Below are 24,723 nucleotides of genomic sequence, written 5' to 3'. Positions count from 1 at the left end.
GCTGAGAAATTTCTTTCTGTAAGTACCTTGGTGAAAGGGGAAAGACGTGATATCTGGAATATTGGCTCTCCTAGAAGTAAGGAAAGTTGTTTTTTCAGCATGAGATCACCGGGAGAACGTTAATAAGGATCAGCGAGGGCACCCTTCTTAGACTTGGAATCGACAATGCTGAGCACAGGCAAGAAGTTTGGAGAGAAATAACAAAACTACGTCTCAAAAGTGATATACTTGAGATACGAGACTTAGAAAGAAAGGAATCAAGGCTTGTTTAATTCAAACAAAAGCCTTCAATTTTATTTTTATTATTTAAATCTATCTTGTGTGCTGGAATTGGTTCAGGCTTCCTTGTAATTCTAACTTCTAATTGCACTGCTGATGAGATTTTCCACCCCTTAAAAATACTTTCAAATGTTTAATATATCTGGCATTTTAAAATTCATATTTAAAATGGCTGTGTTATGATAAAAACCAAAACACATTGTTATTGCAAAAACAAATTATATTACTACAATAAAGAATTAAAACATTTAACCATTTAAATCAATAACATTCCTTGTCAAGTGTCAAAAATTTGTAATTAATTTGGGCACAGTTCATCACAGTATTTTTATTTATATGTATTTAAAAAAAATTGACAATTGAAACTTTTGTCACAAAAGTTTTGAAGTTGACTGTTTCATTTGCATATGATTTATGGTTTGGTGCTTAAATTGCTCCATAACCAGTTGAAAAAAACATTCAACTAAAAGGTATTGATGTTAGTAATTTGAACAAAAATGTAGATGAAATGGACTAGGCAAATGAAGATTAAATTGCCAAGGTAATGGATTTTTTAAAAAATATTTAATTTGTTTATAAACCTAAATAAGCTATTTTCAGAATATCATTGGACTGATAATGTTTGAAGTTTTTGATTAAATTTAGAAATAAGTTGAGAAAATTTGGCCTTAACCAGGCTGCATTGGGTGCCTACAATTCTCTTTAAATCCAGGAATGTTTTTTGTTTAAATCTTTTGTTTTGTTTGGGAACTAACCTGTTCTAAGTAACTGTATTGCTTTATATTTGTTTTCCATACATTTTTCTTTTTTGTTTTTGTTTGATTTCTACTGAAGGCTTCCTCTATCTTTTATACAATGATTGAACCATTGGTTTCTTTCTCCATTCTACAGAATGCGCCAGCCTAGTGGTATCCTATAATTTAGCAGTTTATTGGTGAGTTTTTAATGAGTTCGACATCCTTTTTAATTACATTGAACAATAAAACTCAGTTGTGGATAGATAAATTGATTTTAATTCCAACGTTTCCTCAACGTGGTCCATGTTATTCATGTTTAAGCCTGAATTTCAATTAATTATTCTAACATTTCAATAATTTTATTTTTCACATTATAAAATCATGAAAGGCTGAATGATGTTGTCTCAAAGCTTTAATTTACTTTGATGATAAAGAATCATTCAAGCATTGGTTTTAGTCCTTGCCCTTTTCCCTGCCCCTTTGTCCGGGTAAGATAAAAGTGTCAATTGATTGTCATCATTTCCTTTAGAATGGGTAAAAGACGGTTGATTCTTTTTTGTTAGGGGAAAAGAAAGAGTTGCTTTGATAACTTTAATTATTTATTTCCTCAATAAGTTTAGTATTAACAAATTTTCAATCAACCAAGTTCCTTCTGGTTTTCTTTTCACAAATTGTGATGACAGTAATGATCATTTTGAACTAATTACTGTCAATGGAACTTGTTTTTTTTTTTGGGGGGGGGGGGTAAAAATTGACAATGAGCAGTGCCATTTATGCTTTCTTTGTTCGAAGAACAACTCTGAATGTATTGCCTATCACCTATCATTTTTCTTGTAGGCGATTTTTCATGCCAATAAAAAAAAAGTAGAATTAAAAAAAAAAAATTTGGTATTGGTAAAGGTAACTTTCACCTACAACACATCGTATTCAAAAGTGAAATATCACTAATAACCACAAGAAGATAAATAAATAAATCCACTAAAACCGAAAATGGAATATTGGCCACACACATCAGTAATAAGGCCTAAGATGTTCTGTAAATGGTGGACTATAAAGCTCACCTAAACGAAGCTACCCAAAAACTAGGCAGTGAGCGAAAATTGGCAAATCTATACATCACATGGACAATGCAACTGCCTTAGAAACACCAGTAAACATCGTCCATTGGAAACATATACAATGAGAAGCTAGGAAAACCTGTATACACCGGCCAGAGAAGGATTTGCAAGGCCCTGCGCTCAGAACCTATACTTGGGATAACAAAATAAAACCTAGGCTCTTGCATCTTAGAATGGGGGTCCACAAAATACAAAAGGAGAAGTAGAAGAACGTCATAGGTGCCAGACAGAGGAAACTCATGATTTAAAAACTCTCACCAAAACTTGGCAAAAAACTTGCGTCTAAAAAAAAGAAGGAAAAAACACGATCAACAAGGGTGCCACGATAACATTTTGACGGTGTACGGTACGGATCGACTAGTTGCCCAAACAGTTTGTACAAATAGGTCATGACCGAAATTTGTCGTGTAAACACTCAGGACAACATCCGGTTTGGACGTCTTTGACAATTGACAGTGTTTGACGGAAGAAAGGCTCGTCAATGAAAGGCGTGACCATTTCTAACAGTTCGCCAAATTCCTTCGGAGAATCAGATAGTTTTTGTAGCCTACTGCTGAACTTATTTTGCGCCTGCTCCACGAGGAGTTCGTTAAAGTTACTCCTCATCCTCAACAGACCCTCTGCTTTCTCTTCCGTTTTGACTGTTTATGTCAAACAAGCGATAACTCTCACACAACTTCTCGAGAATTTTTTAAAATATATAGGTTTATATACAAAATTGCGATTTTTTTGTAGAAACAAAGTCGTTGCGGTTTTTAAATGAGCGTTTTTTCACATTTTAACTGTTTTGGGTGAAGTTTAACCATATTACATTAAAACGTAATTGAACGAATCATTAATACGTTATTAGAAAATATAACGAAAAGAGAGACGTTTCCAAAACGATGAAAATGTCCCAAAACTTTAGTTTCGAAGGTTTATGTGTGGGATTTGGTAATGAAGGAATGACTAGATTAAGCGGTTAGCTTTATGTAAGAACTTTTCCATCCCTGTTTGTATCTATAGAACGCCGCTATGGTCTTTTTTTCAGCAAGGCATGTAATTATTTGACTTAATTGAAATGAACCGGCATTGGGTCACTTGTTGGGTCCGTCTTCACTCGCGGGTTTTAGGAACTGTTCCTCACTGAAGATGGCGCAATGTCGAACCTTGAATGAGTTCACCGCCGCGCAGATCCACCTCTTGTTGAAGTGGTTGTGTTCCTTTCAAGGGTGTTTTGAAAGTGAGAAATTAGCACTACGATAATAGAGGTGTTATGATTTCCTCTGCCTCTGCAAAATCTACACGGCATTGATTGACGCCAATATTTATTAGATGCCATCAAGAGGTCTGTTAGGATAGCGTCTTACTTTTTTTGATGCATTTTCAAGTTCTTTTGTTTTCAAATCTCTCAAAGAGGTTTTATTGGAGTGAATCCCAGTGTTTCTTCGCTGTCACGTTTTATTCTTTTCTAAGATATCCTTTGATAGTAAAGATGCCATATATAAAAAAAAAGGTTTGGGTCATACCAGCGGTGTGGTAACCTATTTGCTTCTCCATTTCTTCTATTCCTGAATGTCCAGGAAGGAAGCCAATAGAGAGTGAATGTGTTTTAATCTACCTAACCAATTTAATTTGATATTGAAATTCAGCATCACGAGCTGATATAGGATTTGGTAAAAAAGTAGCACCCTGGATCGGGTTTTTCTTTGTTACAATCGTTTCCATTTAAATAAAAAATAATTTGTTCATCACCTGTTCATGACCCTTTTGCATTTCCGTCAAGTCGCCAAAAACGATCGTCCGGCCTCCGTACATTCTTTATTGTAGGGGACGGAAAGACTGGGCATTACGACCTCTTCTCGATTACAGCTTTTCCAGTTATTGACCAGAACCAAATTTTCTATTGACCACACCGACTTGGCTGACAATGAGGTTCGAGCATGAGCGCCTGTTCTCGCCGAGCCAACTTTCTGGGGAGAAAATAGAACCGTATCGGTATTATACTAAATATAGTGCAGTCTTCAACACTCGGCACCCCTGGTAGGTGAGTACACGCTTATCTACGTGAAACAATATCGATCTTTTGTATGTACAAAAAACACATTATTATTATTATTTTTTTTTTAAATTTAAAAAATCTTAAAACTCCTTTCAAAGTCATTCGTCAAAAAATTGTTAAAAATTTGTTCAATCAGCAGTCATTTGTAGTCTTGCATTAGTATTAATTATTTGTGTCGTTATTTAAATTTGATTTTATTAACTTCAATAGTCAATTAATTTGAATATCATTGTTTTAGTTATCTCATTTTTAAATATTTAGGGATAGTAGTTTTTAAATCTGATTTAAGACAAGAGAGAAAAAAAAACTGGTTTCATTTTTCCCTAATTGATAATTATTTATTAAGTTACATATTATAAGAGTTTTAGAACTTTCTATGCTAGATATGACAAGAGTTATTCATTTTGAGGATATTGCGTTAAAACACGAAGATCCGGCCCGGAGGACCAAAAGACATGGCAAAGTAAATAAGTAAATACTCAAAATATTTTTAAACATGTGAAAAATTTGCGAAGTAAAATTACTTCTGTATCCTTGGACAATCGAGTCTTTATTAATTTAATTGTTGAATGACATGCTTAAGTTCTGATATAGGCTTAAGTTCACAAATCTATAGCAACTCTCGTGATCAGAAATCATTCGAACATTTCTTTTTCTTCTTTTAAAGTGAATAAATAAGTTAAGTTCTGTCACAGGCTTACGTTCACAAAGTGAATAAGTAAAGACTTTAAAAATATTTATAAACATATGAAAAATTTGCGAATTAAAGTTACTTCTGTATCCTTGGACAATCGAGTCTTTATTAATTTAATTGTTGCATGACATGCTTAAGTTCACAAATATGTAGCAATTCTCGTGACATCAGAAATCATTCTTTTAAAGTGAATAAATAAAATGTGACAAGAACCAACTTTCTACGTCAGATAGCACCAGAGTTCATAATTTTGAAGTTTTGAGGCACATTGGGCGAAAAAACAGGCCCGGAGGGCCAAATAGTCATGTCAAAGGGAATAAGTAAAGACTTTCAAGATATTTGTAAACATATGATAATTTTGCGAATTAAAATTACTTCTGTATCGTTGGATAATCGAATCTTTATTAACTAAGATCCGGCCCGGAGGACGAAAACGTCGTGACAAAGTTAACAAGTAAAAACATAAAAAATATTTTGTGAACATATGAAATTGCGCGAGTTAAAATAGAGATCACATACTAATTATATATCTTCCCTAATATTGTCTGTATATGTATGGTGATAGATGATGAATTATTTTTTATTATTGCCATTTTCTAATTCAAAATTAAAATAAATGAAAATCTTGGGTCAGTTGGGAATAATTAAATACTATTGAAGAATTTTTTTATGAAAATCAGACAAATACTTGGGAAGATTAGTCTGATGATTTAAAAAAAACAAAAGAATAAAATTATTGATAAATAAAAATAAACAGAATATAAAAAACAATAAACGTACTGTATAGATAATTTCATTAAAAAACAAAACCGTTAATTAGTGTTTTCGTTAGAAAATAAAATAACAATCAATGCTTATTTAACTTACAGTTCGAGTATTTTCTTAAAGCTTCCTATAGGATTTTTTTCCCCAAATTGAATTCCCAAAAAATAAAGAACAACAAAAACAAGCAATAAAAATACCAGCAGATTTTTTGTGGGATACCAGTGTTTGTTTATCCTCGTTGTTCTCGAAATAGAACAAAAACCTAGGGGGGATATCAACCTTTCCACTCAGTTCCTAATTTTAGTGTCGTTTCGTAATGGATACTTCTAACTTTCGTAAATTGTAAAAAAAGGTAAGAAGTTAAATTAATAAAAAATCGATTTATTAACTTAATTTATTGTAAATAATTATGTTTATTTGGAAGTTCGAGCAGAGAGAAGTGATGTTGGTACGATGATAGTATTTTTGTTGCAATATAATATTATTTTATATATTAAAGACATCTTTATATTATACGCTTATTATTTAGGAATTGTGTGTATTTTAAATTCAAAAACATCATTATTTCTAAAAATTCTTAAAGGAGCAAAGTTTCGCTTGTTGTATTGTTGAATTTTATCGTTTGATTTTGAAATAAAGACCCTTATGGAATATTTCAAGTCAGTTTTGAACAGATTACATGATAAATTCCACGTTAATAAGGCATGCCGTCACGCACTCGCACGCATCTACACACAAACACGCACAAGCCCCGTTCGGCACTTCATCATACCGGGTGAAGTAGCGTTTCAAGAACGCCTTACCTGTTTTTCCAGGTCCTTTTAATGACAGTGAATTCTTTAAGAGGGAAATAATTCTATGCTTACACGTTTTTCCACCAATTTCTACCCGATGAGAATTTTAAATAAAATTCTTAAGCGCAAAGTGAAAAAAAAATTAAAAACATTGAACGAAGAACGTTATAACTATGTTTGGAGCCTTAAACCGAGTTAAATTTCAATGTAGGTTTTGTTGCGACCGTTCCGTTGTTGGAACATAGCCACTTCGAAATAGTACTTCTGACTGACACAATTATCTAAAATATAATAATAGTTACTTTTCAAAACTTTTTTATATTAGCCAATCATTTCAACAACTACGACTGCCCACATCCAGAAAATCTGCGGCAATACTCAGTAGGTGTTATCATACTTGTAATTAAAATGTAAATTTTAATTAACATGGGAGCAAGTACAAAATAGACTCCTCAGCCATAGGGGTTGGGGGATGAAATCTTGTAGTTCTAATACTGCTCAATGAAATGCAGGTTAATCTGCACAATACATAAATAGGGCTCATAAAATTTAAAAAGTGGCAGCACCCGGACAACACAAGATCAGCCAGAGTATTGGGCGGTGTGAGCGATGTGCCTCTCCCAGCAGAGGCATACTGTCCGCGCTGTTCACTACTTGAGCAAAGTCTCTTTGGCGAAGTTTTTAAATTTTTGTGGAGGGCGAAATGCCTAAGCGCACCTGATGGACCAACCCTGCCATGATAGACCAAAATGATCAGTAACGACCAAATTTCAGGTTCATCATCCTGCAGATAACATGGAGAAATTTCCCAACTTAAAAATGAACTGTAAGATTACGCAGATTATCGAGTTGGCTGATACTCAAACGATGGACATTTGCTCTAGGTCTGTGACATCCTCTAGTCCGCCAGGCGTCGTTGCAGCAGGTGGTTACCCGGAATATTCATTTGCCTCCTGGCCCCTGCAAAGCCAACGATGCTCAAGATTACTCACAGTACAATTATAAAAGACATGCTGTTTAACAGTTAATTTTTCACTGTTAGCTCAGTGTAGACTTTTACCTTGGCCAAAATTCCAGAAGGCTACAATTAAAAAATATCAAATTTTATACTTTTATTAGCTGTTACATGTTTATCTTTTTATACATTTTTATTTTTACATTTCTCGGGAAAAGATAAGTAAAATGTCATATATATTTTTCGTTAACTTGTTAACAAAAAATTGGGCACCGGTCCAAATATTGCAAGAGGAAAGTCATATATCATCGCCCATATACGATCACACCTCTATATTTAGTTATTCATCAACCAGGATAACTCGAGTTGCCCAGTCAATCCTGCCGCCCATCAACTGAAATAACTATAATCACTTTAGCGTTTGAGGACGATTAATGAAATTCAAGAGGATCGATAGGGAAGACGGGGATGTTTTAAAAAGGAGCAATCTTATCTCCAAGGCGGTATATTAAGAATATATTTAAAAAAAATAAATATAATTTATGCTCCCCCCATTTACCTCGTTAAGCTGCATTTTTCCTCGCTTATAAAGGCGCTAATGTTTTTTTCCTGGTAAAAAGAGATGGAAACTGAATTTCTCTGCTAGGACATTAATCCTGCTTTTGGGCTAATTCCGCTCATTAAAATTTCATAAATAGAGATTCCAACTCAGAAGACATTTCTTGTTTAGAGTTTTTAATTTTTTTAAATTTTTATTTTATTTGTAACATTTATGTACTTTCGTACATTTTAAAAATTTGTACTATATTTGTGATTATGATTAGTTTTGAACAGAAGAGTTAGGAAAAAATGAAGCGTTAGAGTGTAACCTCAGAAAAACGGATCGGATCAAGTCCTGAACAAAAGGGTTAGGGTCAAACGAAGGGCTAGAGGGCTGCCTCAGGAAAAGAGAGCGGATCGAGTCTTGAACGGAAGGGTTAGGGTCAAACGAAGGGCTAGAGGGCTCCCTCAGGAAAAGGGAATGGATCAAGTCCTGAATGGAAGGGTTAGGATAAAACGAAGGGTTAAATGCTACCTCAGGAAAAGGGAACGGATCGAGTCTTGAATGAATGAGTCTCTCTATTGAGTACATTGTGGATGTGTAATTAGAGGACTAGTAATGAGCTTAGAGATTTCTTCTTAGCACTTGTAAAGGGAATGATTGGGTGTGTGGTACTCCACAGTTCTGCTCTCTATGCCCAAATGATAGGAGGTCTAATGATTCTTTTGTAGACCGTTTGTTTGTAGCGGTCATTCTGATTTTGGTTTAAGCAGACTTTTGTTGTCCAAGTCTTCTGTTCAGATGATGGCTTGCTAGAACTCCCTCGGTATATCTAAGTGTTCGACCAATCTGCTGTCTCAGTACAGTATTAAGTATTTCACTTATACGGATGCTTGTAATTTTTGTTGTTGGCGTATAGACTGGGGGAAGTCTGTTTTTTAATGTAAAAGTGAAGTAAGTGATCCGCAAAATAATGTCAGAGAATTTTTTTAGTAAATTTAGAATTTTAGAAATATTTACACTTACAATAAAAGAAAGGCGGCGGGTGATCATTCTCAATAATAATAAAGACGTACAAACCCGTTGGAAACAACCCACCATTTCTCCCTGGATGTTAATCAGCTTTGACAAATTTATTTTAACATAGAAAGAGAATTCGTAATTGAAACTTTTTTCTTTTCAGCTTATTTTTTTAATACCTCGCGTAAGAAAGTTTATTAAGTTTGGTGTAGTCAGCCTTTTTTCTTTATGCTCGTTTAGTTTCAATTTGTTTTTTATTAACTCTGCAGTCAATAAAAACTCTCGGAGGGGGGTCCCACCTCGTGAAAAAGTGAAAAGGGGTTTGAAATATTAATCTTTAATAATTTTATAAACTCTTCTCTTTCTCGAGTAAATTTTCCTCTTTTGAAGTTCAGTAACCCCTCTATATATTTTTTTAATCGAATTTTAACTAACCTCTTTGCTAATAATTATTATTCTTCGGGGGTTATGAGATTTTGTGAATCTCTCTAGAATTTTTGCGCAGCTTTTACCTTAACACTTGAAGGAGAAAGTGTTCACTGGGTGTCTTTCACTGAATGTCAAGTATCATGTATTTGTCACAGTTTCAAGCTCTATCCTCAGTTACGCCGTACAAATTTGGGGTTGTGATCGCTAAGACGAAGAAAAAATGTTTATTAAATAATTATTTCCTTTTCCTTTTTCAATACCGAACCACATCCTAAACATTGAAACCACAATAGATCCCTTGTACCTATGTCCCCTGGAACTGCTTTTCGGTTATTGTCTTAAAGTTATTGATTACTCGGAGCACCGTCTTCCCTATAATATACCAGCAGAAATGTTTAAAACATGGATTTCGTTATCTGAATGGTATATATATTATGCAGGGTGGGCGACCAAGACCCGAGGGGTTAAGGTTAAATGCCTGGGTAGACTCGTAGTCGTACCCCATCCCTAAAAGGTCCGGGACTTGTTCGGCTCACGTGTCCTGCATAACCTCTTGACTTGTTCACAAACCCCAAGATTTTGGACCATTTAATCTCGGGGAGTGATTTGGTGATGTCCTCTCCTTCAAAAGTCTGGAATCTAGACCTAGCGTACCTATCGCACTCTGCGAGGTAGTGCCGTGCCGTTTCTTCTTTTATTTCACAACACCGGCAAAAGGGTATTATCTGGTAGAATACCCATTACGAAGAGGTGTCTTCTCAGTGGGCAATGGCCCGTCAGGATACCTATTAACCTCCTAATTCCCTTCCTTGAGTTAGAGAATAGCCATTTCGATTCTACTGGTTTGATCGCCTTAACAAACTCTTTCGATTGCTTGTGTCCTGGGGACAAATTCCTTTCCCTAAGGAATTGTTTCATACCCCAGTTTTTGATACTCTCATTCGCTGTACTTATAGAGTGAGGTAATACCGGTTGGGGCCCGACAAACGCAGTATTTGAGCCTTCTTCTTTGGCCAGGCTATCCGCCTCTTCATTGCCATAGTGCCCTTTATGTGCTGGTATCCAAATAAGGGTTACCCTATTCTCATACCTGGAAGTGATTCTATTGATAAGATCAACAGTTTCCTCCACCAGTCTAGATGTTGATAAATCTTTTTGTAATGACCTAAGACTGGCCTGATTGTCGTAAAAAAATCTAATATCTTTTCCCTTGATTTTATTAGTGTTCTACAACACATTAATGGCCCAGATTTCTGCCTGAAAAATGGAGGTGTTATTGCCAAAAGGGGAGGAGATGCTGATACCTAATTTAGGTATATCGATTCCAGCACCGCTTCCTTTACCTTTGTAAGTGAACCATCTGTATAGCAGTCTATGTTACGATGGTCTTTATCCATTACCTGAAAGTACTTTTTCCCCGAAGGGGTTTTAACCTTTTTATCGCTAACGCTTAATAGTTAGCCGTTAACCTTACTCAATAATTGTATGATTTTCGAGTGACCTACGTTATTACCCTTATGGTTCCAGCTGCCTTCGCTAATTAATCTGTAGCAGCTGGTTAGTGCTCTGACCTTAGCCTCTATGTGTAAAGGCGTGGCATTGGTTATGATCTCAAGTGCTAGGGTGGGTGTAGTTAAAAATGCTCATGTCATCTTCAAACAGCCTAGTCTTTGAAATGACCTTAATTGTTAATGTTCTCTTTATTTTCTAGCCCTTTCCACCATACTAAAGCTGCGAACAATAATCTAGGTAGAATAATTGCGGTATATAGCCATTTAGCTACCCATGGTTTGAGACCCCATGTTTTACCAACAATCCTCCTACATTGTCCCAAAGATATTGTGCCTTTCCTGTATATATTATTAATATGACCTTTCCAATCAAGTTTCCTGTCAAGCGTCACCCCAAGGAATTTGATCGAATCCACCAATTTTATTTCTATGCCCTGAAATTATTTACCTTATTATTACCTATTACCTAATGTTCTTCTTCTACTAAACATTATCAGTTTAGCTGGATTATTGATAAACCTTTATCGCAACACCACTCAGAAAGCAATCCCATGGCATCCTTCATCAGTAGTGAAAGAGTCAGGGGATCCCTACCCGTGATCATTATGGTACCGTCATCTGAAAATAATTGACTGTAGAAACCTAAATTATTCAGAAGTTCTATTAAACTGTTTACTGTAATTAACCATAAAAGAGGTGACAAGCAACCTCCCTGTGGACAGCCTCCTTGGACGTTAATTCTGAGAGTACTACTACCTAAGCACATATTGACCATCCTTCCCTCCAAGTAGGTCTTCACCCATCTAGTAAGGTGATGGTCAACATTGTAATTATTTAGTGCTGATATAATGCAAGAAGTATCAGCATTATCAAACGCCCCTTGGATATCGAAGAAGCAGACTAGTGTATATTCATTATTAAGTAATGATTTCTCAATCCTGCCTATCAGTGAATGTAAAGCAGTTTCCACTGATTTTCCTGGTAAATAGGCATGCTGGTTGGGATGTATCATGGTATTAATTCCACAATCATGTCTAATGTATTTATCTAAAATTTTTATGAAAATAGAAGATATACTTATAGGTCTATACGATTTAGGTAGAGAGACCTTACCTGGTTTGGGTAAGAAAATTACCCTTATTTCCTTCCAGTATTTTGGTATATGTCCCAGTGCCAGACTACTCCTTAGGTAGTATACTGTACCATAGGCTAGGTGTATCCTGTTGAAGGAGGGCAGGGAATATTCCATCCACCCCGGCTGCCTTGCATTTCTTGAAGCCTTGTATCAACATGCTTCTGTTCATTGGCCTTAACCTAGTTTGGTGCTGGTAGTTCATCCTCTGTTAGAATGGCTGAGGAGTCTGACCTGGGGAAATGAGTCGTAGCCATCAGGTTCAGAGTCTCCTCACTGGATATGGTGTACTCCCCATTATCATCCTGTAATAAACCTAAAGGATTAATGTAATCTTTTTCCAGAAGTTTAAAAACACGAGCACTTTCCTTAATAGTCTCTGTTTTCAGACAATAGTCCCTCCAGGCTTTACGCTTAGTTTTCCTTACTCTTTTTTATAGTCTTTTTCAAGGAGAGATATTCCCTCCAATACTGTTCGGAGTTCCACTGCAAGGCTTTTTTGTGTGATGTTCTGACCCTTTTCCTTAAACTAGCCAGATCTTTATTCCACCATTGATGACGATTCTGACGTACTATTTTTTGAGGGCATGCTTCTACATATGTAGTGTTAATGACTTTATCTGAATGGTTCTCTTTGCAGTTTAATAAGGCCGTGGGGAGAATGCAGCTTAAAAACATCCTCAGCTCAATTAGACATTAGTTAAGGGAACATTTGATGCAGCGTAAGCGAACGCATCTGAACGATTCTTGTTATAAAAAGCAAGAATGATAGGAAAAATGAATTTGGGGCGTTCTTTGGGCAGAATTCTAGGGGTGAATTAGACCATGCTAGCCGATGCGAGTTACTAAGTTTGATAGGTATTCTATGAAAAAAAAATCTTTTTTGACAATTGTGTACACTTTTACTATAAACACGTATCCTTAGTGAATGTTTTTCTCTTCTTACTGGCAAACTGTGACAGACGGCATTATTCATACCTTTATACTTTATATATTATTCAGTTTGTATGTGTATATAATGAATCGTTCAAATAAAAACTAATTGCAATTACAATTATCATTAATGGAAATCCAACACGTGGTTTGAAGCGGTTATGACCGAGAGACCACTTGACAGATTCGTTGACCTAATGAGAGGGAGACACTGCTGAGTGACTAAACTTATCCTAGTTCGTTCGTTACATTTTCATAGTGTCAATAATCACATTTGCTTCTTGCGACTAAAAAACCGCAATTATACAATTAAAAAAAATTATCAAGGAAATATCCTGAAGTGCGTAAGGTCAACCTATCAATATCTATTTCTATCTTCTATCTACCTATCTATCTATGTACAGTATTCAAGCTTGATGAAATTATAGAAAATACAAGAATTATCTGATATTTTTTCTTAAAAAATATACGTTGTAAGATTCTTCATGAATTGTAAATAATTAACATCAACGGTGTTACCTAATAAGTACAATCAAGGTAGAGTTGAAAATGTTTTAAAAAACAATATAGTGTTGTTAAAAGTTAAAGTAAATAAATACATGCTATGTAAGATTAAAATGTTTAGAATGGGCGGGAATTGTTGGGACTGCAATGTATGTGGTGAGCCAGCTTCCAGTAGGTGTTCATCCTGCCTGTCTGTAGCGTACTGTAGCAGAGAACACCAAAAATGCGACTGGACGAACCATAAACCCAACTGCCTCTCTTATGAGGTACGATTATTGAAATTTCTATACATATATATTTTTTTAAACGAATTTGAGTTCTTTTAGATCAAGAATGATGCTGTTATCGGGAGATGCATAGTTGCCAAAAGGTTAATAAAAAAAGATGAGCTGGTTCTAAAAGAAAAACCTTTAGTAATCGGACCGTCCGGTACGACCGGGCCCGTTTGCCTGGGATGCCACAACAATCTCCAGCCGGAATCGTGCCACCCTTGCCAAAACTGTGGATGGCCTCTATGTTCTGAAAGATGCATGCACTCCCCTAACCACGAACCGGAATGTAAATGGGCGGAAGAAAAACGAAAAGAAAAGGTATCCTGTTATTTGGTTTTATTTGTTTTAGTTATTATTGTAATTAGTTTTGTCATTTAAGGTTAGAATAACGCAATTTATCTGTCCGCATCCGACCTACGCTTGTATAACTCCGTTGAGACTTCTCTATAAATGCAAGAAGAACCCATCGGTCGGTGACGAGGTGTCTGCTTTAGAGTCGCACTGTAAAGACAGAATGACCGACGGTAAATACGAAGAGGACAGATTCGCCGTGGCGAAACTTCTGAAAAGGTTTTACAAGCTTGAAGAATTCAGTGAAGAAGAGATTATACGCATCTGCGGCGTACTGCAGGTAAGCAGCTTTTCGTAATAACAACCTTTACCGGTTTACAGAGTTTATACGGTTTAGATCAACGGCCACGAGGTACCTTTGAGTGAGCCAGGTCATATAGCCCTGTTCCTCAAATGTTCTATGTTCGAACATAACTGTATACCGAACTGCAGCAAGAGTTTCACAGAAGACGGGGGCGTCGTTATCAGAGCGGTGATGGACATCCGGCCAGGGGAACATCTGAATATTTCCTACACAGATCCTGTCTGGAACACGCCCAGTCGGTTGAAGCATTTACGCTTGTCGAAATACTTTTCATGTAGCTGTCAGAGATGTTCAGATCCAAGTGAATTTGGGACCAATTTTTCCGGCATCTCTTGTTCTGCTCCGTAAATAAATTACTAATTTTTTATTTTTTAACTTTTATTAAAGCATGAAACGTGTGTTTAATTATAGAAATTGTAAAGGCGTCGTTCTTCCTGAAACTTTCTTGGAGGAATGCGATAACTGGAAGTGTTCCTCCTGTCTCAAACCCGTGCCTTCTTCGACTGTGCTTTCGGTCCAAATCCAAGTCGCCGACGGAATGGGGAAAGTCAACAAAAGCAGTATTATGTCCCATATTAACTTCATAGAAAAATTCAAATCAAAAGTTCCTCAGAATTTTTGCCATTTGGTCGAGGTGAAACTCACACTGGCTCAAATTATAGGCCAAACGTCAGAGAAAGGATTGAGAGCTGTCGATAAAAACAATCTCGACCTCAAAGAGCAACTTTGCAGAGAACTTCTGGATCTCTCTGGAAAGTTGTTCCGAGGTACATTATACATTTTTATTAATGGGGTTGTATTGTTACATATATCTGTTTCAGCGGAATGCAGGATTTTGGGGGTGCTTCATTTCGAACTTCACGCCGCCATCGCTGAGAAGACCCGAAGAGCTATCGATTCAAAATCGATCAACACCAACGAAATGCAAATGAAATTAATGGTAAATATTAATAATTACTTTATTCATTTATGAACAACTGGAAGATACTAAGATAATATAAAGGAATCAGTTTACAGACATGTAATAGTGCCAGCAATTTTCATATTCTTCAGTCAAAAACACTTTCTTTACACATTTTTCTGATATTGAATAAACAATTGGTTTTGGGTGACAATTTCAGGAATCAAAGGCCCAGTTGGAAAAGGTGATCTCCTATTTGAAATATGAGCCGGAAACTTTGCCAGAAGGGAAAATCTACAAACAAGCAATGTCCAATTTAAAAGAATTGAACAATCTGTATAAATCGATGAAGACAAAAATTTTGTAAAATTAAAATATTTCAAAGGATTTCGGCTCGAACAGGGGAGGGATTTTACAGCCCAATGATATACGAGGTCATAATTACACGGAATCACACGACGAAGGGATACGTAGGACAATGTCACCTGTCAATTCAGAACGGAGAGGCGGTTAACGGGCTGATGATGTATTGACCATCCTTTTTCAAAGCCCATGCCATTATCAATCTTGCGAACTGCACATCGTTTGTAAAAAGTAATTTTGCGGAGTTTTCATCGCAAAAATCACAGAAAATGCATGCTTTAGAAAAAATTCTCTGAGATTCAATAATATTGATTAATTATCCCAAGTAAGGATTATACCCTACTTATACTGTAAGGAAAAAACAAATATAATTCTATTTTCCCAATTTACTTTTGTTTACCTTAAATGGAATAATTTATAAAATGTCAATAAAAGACTCAACCATCAACAAATCGTTCGATTATTCAACCTATCTCTATGTCGATTGATTTATCATTAAGGTTTGAGCAAAGAAATTTCATATTAACACTCAAGTGTATATTATGTTATAGCTATTAGATTTCGTGGTCCGATTGATCAAATAACTTCTTTCAATTAAATAATCTTTATGTAAGATATTGGTTGAAATAAAAAAAATCAGTGTCACGGGCGGGATTCGAACCCACGACCTTCGGCTAAATACGCCGCTGCTCTACCACTTGAACTATCGTGATTTCGATCCTCGACACCAACTTCCCATCTCAACCTTTTGAATTTTCCCTCCTTTTTGCCATTTCTTAAATGTCGTGTAATCAGGATTCGATTCTCGGCGACAAATGAAATGATCACGGAGAGCTTTATTGGAGATATACTTCATTTTACTATTAAATCCATTTGAATTCGTGGTCCGATTGACCAAATAACTTCTTTCAATTAATTAATCTTTATGTAAGGTTTTGGTCGTAAGGAATTATGTTATTGCTGAAAATTCAAGTTCAAGAAAGTTCAAAATCATGTGCTTAATAATTATTACAAAAAAATCGTCCTATTTTATTTATGAATTGACACAGAAGAAAGGAGAAGTACAACTAGAATGCACCCGATAGGATAATAAAGATTTTAAATAAGAGAAAGATAAGAGAAAAGGGGGGTGTATTTTCTTGTCTGTAACTATTATATATGTGTATATTTATATTACTTTTTAAATAAATTATATTTTGTGTGTGATTACTGTACTCAAACATATAAATATGCAGTATGCAGTGCAAAGGGCTGATGGTGGAATATCGAGTAGCCATCGGTCATTACAGTGAGCGGGGGTGTATTGACTTCACTGTTGGTGTCCCAAAAATTTTTCACCGAATTCAAAAATAAAAATATACAATCGTAACATATTTACTGACAAGTGAGGTGGTTTTCGGTGGTGATTAAAAAAAAAGAGCATTTCCATGAAGGAGATTTATTGATCCAATTTGTAATTGCTTTAGGGTGCCCGTCTGTCTCCTGTCGGCGACGCCACCTATGTCTACAAAAGTGCCGGTTGAGTTCCTTTCCATTTATCCGTCATTCCTGATGAAGGTTCTCTTGCCGCAATGACTGTTCATTATTCAACGTTAAAATTATAAATTTTTATTGTTATAATGCTGTAGCTGTTAAATTCATTTTAATAAATAGTCAAGGTGAAACGGGGTGTCAAAATGAAAAAACTAGATTTGTTTTTCTACCCCGGAAAATTTATAACAGAAGGCTAGAAGTACGAACAATTTTAGAAGAACGTCTAATGTTGACGTTGTTCATTGGATTTACATGGTTCACATATATATGGTTTTATATGGTTAATTGGGTCACAATTGACTGAACCGCTGACAACGTTTAAATTTTTAAATAAAGTTCATCGTTCTTGTCGCATGTAAATAAACGTAAACATCTATGGTAAATATTTTATGACTTGCTAACGAAGAAGGTTCTTAGTCATGAAATTAACCGACGTGAGTAACGCCTACCCACTCCAACTTTCGCATGGCTCCGAACATGAAAACGTTAGTTTCAAACTTGTGGTCGTGTGAAGAACGCAGATGGAAAGCCGTCAGTGAAGCCGAGTTTATTTATTATTTCAGAAGGTAAGGATTTCTATTTATATATATTTTTAATTTATTCTGAAAATTATTTTGTAATACCTTATAGTTATAATAATCAATAAAAGACTAATATTTTATCAAGAACATCACAAAAGAGGTAATAACACAATGCTCAAAACTGGTTTTGTTTATATTTTTAATTTGAACACAAATGCAATTTTTTAGTGCGACTGAATAAATAAGGTTTAGAAATGATTTTTCCCATTACTAATCATTCTCCTGCAGTTCACATTTTTGAAAATTTTCTTTAATTTTATTTTCCTAACTTGTTTCCTTTAAAAAAATCTCTTTTAGAACAAACGTAAAATAATTTCAAAAAGTTGTTAAGAAAATAGTGAAGCATATATTTCTGTACGGAAAGCGTTTCGAACTTCTACCTTTCTTGTGTTTAGGAAATTCTACCATAATATTCATTATACCATTTTCATTTCAACCAATACCTTTAATAAAAAGATTAATTATTTGAAAGAAGTTATTTGGTCAATCAGACCATGAAATATAATGGATTTAATTCATTATACCTTTTATTCTGTTGTTTTTGAAATTTAGTAAAAGTAAAGATGAATTTATTTTGGAATTTATAAAAAGTTATCCATATATTATAAAGATCCACGTTTGTTTATTTGCCAGGTGACTTTAAATATTGTGATTTTTAACATTTTTTTTGTGGTTAGGGAGTCAGAGTTTCTTCTCGTAGACCTTATTTAGACGAAGGCCTCTTGTAGAAATATTATATATCAAAGGTCGGGAATAAGGCACTATCTGGCAGTATAACTATAGTCATATGGTCAAATACGTCTGGTTCGCAAATTAGTATTTGTGTTTTTTAAAGATTTAGGAGCTTTATTTTTGCCCCAATTTTCCCCTTTAGGAAGGACGAATCTATATAAAAGCTAATATAAATACTTTAAAATATATTTTATTTGAACTCGTTCAAAGTTATTTTTCCAGAGACCGATCCCATAAAGTCAAACATACCCGGAGTAACGTGTCACGCAAATTGGAAGTAAGTAAACTCTTGGAAGTTTAATTGTAATTTATTATCCCTTTTCATCTTCCCTGTGCCGAATAAGTGGATGAATAAACCCTGGGATAGACCTCCGCCCTGATTAAAAGCTCATTCCTTTCCCCAAGGTTTGAAACTTTCTTAACTCATCAAAAGCTTAGCTATTTCATTTACCCCTTTCATTCCCCTCTTTCAAAATGGTTTCCTTAATGTTTTCCGCTTCTTGTCGTGACTTAAATTGTATAAAAAGGCCAGAAACGGGCTTCCATTAATCGGTTTCGTTCCCCTCTTCCTCCTTCTCGCTATTCCTGCACTAATTTTTATGAATAATATATATTAAAATTTAATTACGTAAAGTGGGTTTAAACAAAAATTATCTACATAAAATATTTAACTTTTAATTATGACAATTTTCCTGTTTGTTTTAACTGAATTGTTGATTAAACATGTTCCCATTATCTATCTCTAGCACACTCTCTGTTCTTTCTTTATTTTCTAGATCTTCTCCAACTATCGCTGTCCACACCCTAGCTCTAACTGTTGATTTCTTCTCTAACTTACACTTTTTTTTTAAATTAGAATCTTGACAACTCACCCTCTCTCATTCTTATTTTCTCTCGATTTCTCTTCTCTCCCTGTCTTTCAGTCTCTTGCTCATTCTGATTTCTCTCTTTTTTTGGTTTTCTTCTCTTTTCTATCACTCACTATCTCTCATTTTCTCTCTCTATTTTTTATCTGGTTATATGATGCTTTTTTTCTTTCTCTCTTTCCCCCTTACTCTTATTCTTTCCCTCTCGAGCATTTTATCATTTCTCCTTTCCTTCCGATCTCCAGTCTCTTGCTCATTATGATTTCTCTCTTTTTTTGGTTTTCTTCTCTTTTCTATCACTCACTATCTCTCATTTTCTTTCTATATTTTTTTATCTGTATATATGTTGCTTTTTTCTCCCTCTCTTTCCCCCTTACTCTTATTCTTTTCCTCTCGCTCATTTTATCATTTCTCCTTTCTTTTTTCTTTATCTTTCTTGGTCTTTACTATGATTTCATTCTCTTTTCTTTACCTGGATATACATTGCTTTCTCATTTTCCCTCTCACCCAGTCTCTCACTTTAATATCTCGCTGATTAGTCTTTCTTTTCTTTTCTTTCTTCCCTCTCTGTCTACCTCTATTTTTATTTTTTTTTGATTCTTTACTCTTTCTTTTTTTCATCACTCACAATCCCACGTTCTCTTATTCTCTATTCTCCTTAATTGGTATAAAATGCATTCTTTCTTTCCCTCCTCACTCTTTCGTTTCTCTCTCTTTCTCTCTCTCTCACTTCAATTGTATTCCTTTTTTCTTTATTATTTTCACCTTTCTTCTCTCTCTCTCTCACCATCTCTATTTTTTATTTCATCCTCTATCACTTTTAAAGTCTTTATATCTCTTGCTCCTTTAGTTCTCCAATTGATGAGGATTTTGAATTTGTCATTAATAATTTTTCCAAAAGTCAGGTTAGAATAAAAAAACATTGTTTCTTTACCTTCCTTATTCTGATTTTCACTTTTTTTGGTTTTCTTCTCTTTTTTTATCACTCTCTATTCCTCATTCTCTCTATATAATTCTTTTATCTGGTTATACGAGTTTTTTCTCTCTCTTTCTCTCTTCCACTCTCACTCTTATTATTTTTCTCTCACTCATTTTATCCTTTCTATTTTCTTTTTTCCTTCTCTTTCTTGGTCTTTCTGTCCCTTGCTTACTATGATTTCACTCTCTTTTCTTTACCTGGATATACATTGCTTTCTCGTTTTCCCTCTTTTTTTCTCTCTCTCTCACCCTAATATCTGGCTCATTCTTCTTTCTTTTTCTTTTCTTTCTTCTCTCTTTCTCTCTCTCTCTCTCTTTATGTATATATTTATGTACCTTTAATTCTCTCTTGCTTACTCTATTTTGCTCTTTTTTGATTTTATATTCTTTCTTTTTCATCGCTCACTCTCCCTCGTTCTCTCTCTCTCTCTCTCCTTTAATTCTCTCTTGCTTACTCTATTTTGCTCTTTTTTGATTTTATATTCTTTCTTTTTCATCGCTCACTCTCCCTCGTTCTCTCTCTCTCTCTCTCTCTCTCTCTCTCCCTCTCCCCCTCCATCTCTCTCTCTCCTTTCTTTAATTGGTATCAAATGCATTTTTGCTTTTCCTCCTCACTCTTCCGTTTCACTCTTTCTCTGTCGCTCACTTCAATTTTTTTCCTCTTCTCTTTATTATTTTCTCCTTTCTTCTCTCTCTCTCCCTCTCTATTTTTTATTTAAACCTTTATCCTCTTCTTTCCTCTTTTATACGCTCTATTCCTTTTAAAGACTTTCTATCTTTTGCTCTCTTTGTTCTCCAGTTGATGAGGATATTTTGAAATTTTCATTAATAATTTTTCCAAAATTCAGGTAAGAATAAAACATTGTTTCTCTCCCTGTTGCCATTCAATAACAGATTCATTCAACAGGTACTATTAGAGATAAAACTGATAAACACACATTAACGTTTTGTAAAGAAAGTTAATCAAAAGTGCTTTATGTTTGTCCAAGACTTTCTGCTGTATTTTTTGTGGGTTAACTTTATTGATGTTTAACGTTTACCATAGATGTATTGAGTTTCTCTTATTTAGAATAAGTTGGAAACGTTGAGAGACGTTGCCAGACATTTGTATTCTCGCCAGTTCAATATCTCCCAGTCGTTTGTTTGTCCTGTCGATGCTTCAGGCCGAGAGGAAATAGCCATTGCCACCTTGGCGTTATAATATAGCCAACAGACAGTTGAATAATGTTTAATTTTTTCAGACAGCCATGAATAAATTCTCTTGCTCAAAATTTTAATTGGTTTAGAACAAAGTTATGATGGGGATTTATCCTGTCAAGAGTTTACAGACTAACTTATTAAACTTCTATTAGAGTTAAATATAAAATATGTATTTAAAACCATTATTTATTGGTTTATTTTATAATTTATATGACTGATATCGAGTCGTTTTTTTATCGTGTATTCTTGCATTTGTTTCAGCTGAGGATGATCGAACATGTTGATTACCCTGTTTCTTTGGGGATTCCTGCACTCTTGTATTTGTTTCGAACTTCCTGGAAGTCAACCGGCTAAGCCTTTCCTAGGAGAATTCCAAATGCTATCTAAGGATATGACCACTGGGTGTAAGGTGATCTTCTTTCCGCCGAGCAGATACCATTACTACGGGGAATCGTGCATCGATGTACCGAAGGAGTTGGACTCGTCCTGCAACCAGGTCTCGATGAGGTCAACGAAAATAACAAAGTTATCCAGAGGTGATTTCGACCACTGGGATCAAATAACGAGCCTGAGCCTCGAGGTCAACACCGAACTCAGAACAATAGAGGCCGGCGTTTTTCGAAACATGTCCAAACTGAAAAACCTGACGATAAAAAACAACTGCAACCTGAAAGAGCTCAGTGATGGAGTTTTCGAAGGTCTTGTCAGCCTAAAAGCTCTCTCATATACAAACAATATGAAAGACTTAAAACAATTCTTGTACAGCACGAGACCGGCGATTCTTCCGAAGTTAGAAATGCTAGATATTTCAGAAAATTTCCTCTATTCTATTAATGCCACGGATTTCGAACATTTAAGAAATGGCGTATTGAAAATTTTATCTCTTAGGTTTTGCAGCTTGGTCTATGTAGATCCGAGAGCGTTTTCTCCCTTATACGGCCTCACCGTTTTAGATTTAGGAAACAACGACTTGAACACAACTGCCATTAACGATCTCATGATCGGCATCAACGAAACGACTCCAAATTTATCAAGCCTGTGCTTAGCTTCGAATCTCATTCATAAAGATTCGTATACAGTTTTAAAAACGATTTCTCATATGAATATTTCATACCTGGATTTGAGTGAAAATCATTTCGATCCCATGATCCCCGGTACGTTTCCCACGATGTCCAATTTAGTTCATTTGGACCTTTCGGGTATCAAAGCGGTCAGTTTTCCAAACGGTACTCTGACCGAGGAAATCGTCCCCAATTTGAAAAAATTGAACTTATCCAAAAACCGTTTCATTAGTATAATAGAAGGTTTCCTCCTTCCGAATCTAGTACACCTAGATTTATCCGAGAACACTTGCGAAACTTGTTTCTCGACTTCTCTGTTTAAAATACACGACCGTCAACTGGAAAAGATGGAGGCTTTGGAAGTACTCAATTTGTCTAAAAACAATTTATATTACATTAAAAAATACATGTTTTACAATTTACTAAGTCTCACAGATCTATCCTTGTCTAACTGCAGCATTTATAAAATAGATAATTTTTCTTTTTCCAATTTAACGAACCTTCTCCACTTAGATTTAAGCCAAAACAATTTCATAATCAGCTACGCCCTCACAAAGGATGTATTCGACGGTCTTGTAAATCTGTCTTGGCTCAATTTGGAATCTTGCGGTATTACAGAATTATCCGATAAAGATGTATTTTTCAATTTAAAAAATTTGATACATCTCAACTTAAAAAGGAACTATTTAGTGGAATTTGACCAAATTATGTTTTCTCACTTAACAAGCGTCGAAATAATAGACATGTCTCACAATGATATCTTAGAATGGGAAACTGAATTATTTTACAATAATAAGAATTTGAAAACGCTCTCACTCGTATCGAACCAAATCGGCGAAGTAACTATCAGCATGTTGAAAGATTTTTCATCCCTCACGTTTGTCGATTTGAAGGATAACCCCTTCTTTTGCACGTGTTCCGCGCTCAGTATGGTTAAAAAGTACATGAATTCTGTAGGGTTGACAATGGTAGATATAAATCTAATGCATTTGAATGATACAAAAAACGTGTGTTTTGCACCGAGGAAGTGGGCGACGACGGAATTTATCGACTACTTGAATTACAATTTAAGGACGGGCTACTGTGATTATAACATGATTGTCATAATGGGCATTACGGCTGGAATATTATTTTTAACATTTTTAATCGTCTGTACGGTTTATTATTTGAGGTGGCATATCAGGTACTGGGCGTTTCTTTTACAGCAGTCCATGGGGCACGATTATTTTCCGAAAAAGAAGCGGAACCCTCCGGACGGCAAGTACAAGTACGACGGTTTCGTCTCCTACAGCCACGAGGACAGGAACTTCGTCGTGAAACTGGTGACAATGCTCGAGTCGCAGGAGCCGTTTCTCAGCTTGTGCGTTTTCGACAGGGATTTCGACGTCGGCGGGGTCATCACAGAGAACGTGATGACCAACCTCGCAAGTTCCCGGAGGACGATACTCGTCCTCAGCGATTCCTTCGCTCGGTCGACGTGGTGCCTTTGGGAAATGCAGATGGCCCAACATAAATGGATCTTCTTCAAAGACGAGGAAAACGACCCCTTGATCATAATTAAAATCGGTGAAATCATGGACCGCCACATGACCCCCACCCTGAGATATTTGATCAAAACACGCATTTATCTACAGTGGAACCCAGATCCTAAAAAGCAGAAGATATTTTGGCAAAAACTGAGATCCGCTCTGTCCAGACCGACAATGAATTGAACCTAAATCATTGATATCTGTGATTTTATTAATAAATAAAAAATCAAAATTCACGTACCTGAGAGAGATTATTCTTTTACAAGCCCCTTCAGAATGTCTAGTCTACAAAAAATGAATTTCGAAGTCTAAAACTGATGTAAAGATTATTATAATAATATAAAGTTAAGTATTTATGACTGAAGTTATATCATATTCCTTCATATTGTTTCTTCTTTAATCCAACTATCAGTTTGTTGTCACGCCATGGAAAAGATTGACGGGTAAAACAAATTTTTAGATCATTGAGTGTGCATATAGAAAATTCAGGATCAGCTTTTCAGCTAACTTTTATTTTTGAGTATGGAAAAGATAATTAACGATTGTAATGGTAAATGACGTTTAAGTAAGACATTGTAAACGTCATTGACCATAACCGG

General features: G+C 35.3%; 2 protein-coding genes across 5 annotated transcripts; both read left to right on the top strand.

The window, feature by feature from the left end:
* Positions 1 to 684: 684 nt before the first annotated feature.
* Positions 685 to 16,033, top strand: LOC106660914 (protein msta-like). 3 transcript variants are annotated; one of them, XM_014383950.2, is made up of 8 exons: positions 685 to 820; positions 13,575 to 13,719; positions 13,780 to 14,043; positions 14,105 to 14,356; positions 14,414 to 14,724; positions 14,792 to 15,147; positions 15,202 to 15,320; positions 15,502 to 16,033. In XM_014383950.2, the coding sequence occupies exons 1-8, from the start codon at positions 783 to 785 to the stop codon at positions 15,646 to 15,648; spliced, it is 1,632 nt and encodes a 543-aa protein (XP_014239436.1). In that variant the 5' UTR covers positions 685 to 782; the 3' UTR covers positions 15,649 to 16,033. The 3 variants fall into 3 exon arrangements, with proteins under 3 accessions (XP_014239436.1, XP_014239438.1, XP_014239440.1); XM_014383952.2 differs by lacking the exon at positions 685 to 820 and adding an exon at positions 4,069 to 4,160; XM_014383954.2 differs by lacking the exon at positions 685 to 820 and adding an exon at positions 4,136 to 4,156.
* Positions 16,034 to 17,566: 1,533 nt separating this feature from the next.
* On the top strand, positions 17,567 to 24,480 carry LOC106660945 (toll-like receptor 4). Of its 2 annotated transcripts, none has more exons than XM_014384021.2 (2): positions 17,567 to 17,743; positions 21,796 to 24,480. In XM_014384021.2, exon 2 carries the CDS (start codon positions 21,812 to 21,814, stop codon positions 24,305 to 24,307), a length of 2,496 nt encoding a protein of 831 aa, XP_014239507.1. In that variant the 5' UTR covers positions 17,567 to 17,743; positions 21,796 to 21,811; the 3' UTR covers positions 24,308 to 24,480. The 2 variants fall into 2 exon arrangements, with proteins under 2 accessions (XP_014239507.1, XP_014239508.1); XM_014384022.2 differs by lacking the exon at positions 17,567 to 17,743 and adding an exon at positions 18,691 to 18,767.
* Positions 24,481 to 24,723: the final 243 nt, after the last annotated feature.

The sequence above is a fragment of the Cimex lectularius genome, unplaced genomic scaffold, assembly GCF_000648675.2.
Source record: "Cimex lectularius strain Harlan isolate CLEC.00 unplaced genomic scaffold, Clec_2.1 scaffold177, whole genome shotgun sequence".
In the NCBI taxonomy this organism is placed as follows: domain Eukaryota; kingdom Metazoa; phylum Arthropoda; class Insecta; order Hemiptera; family Cimicidae; genus Cimex; species Cimex lectularius.
This window is presented reverse-complemented; position numbering and strand designations above follow the sequence as displayed.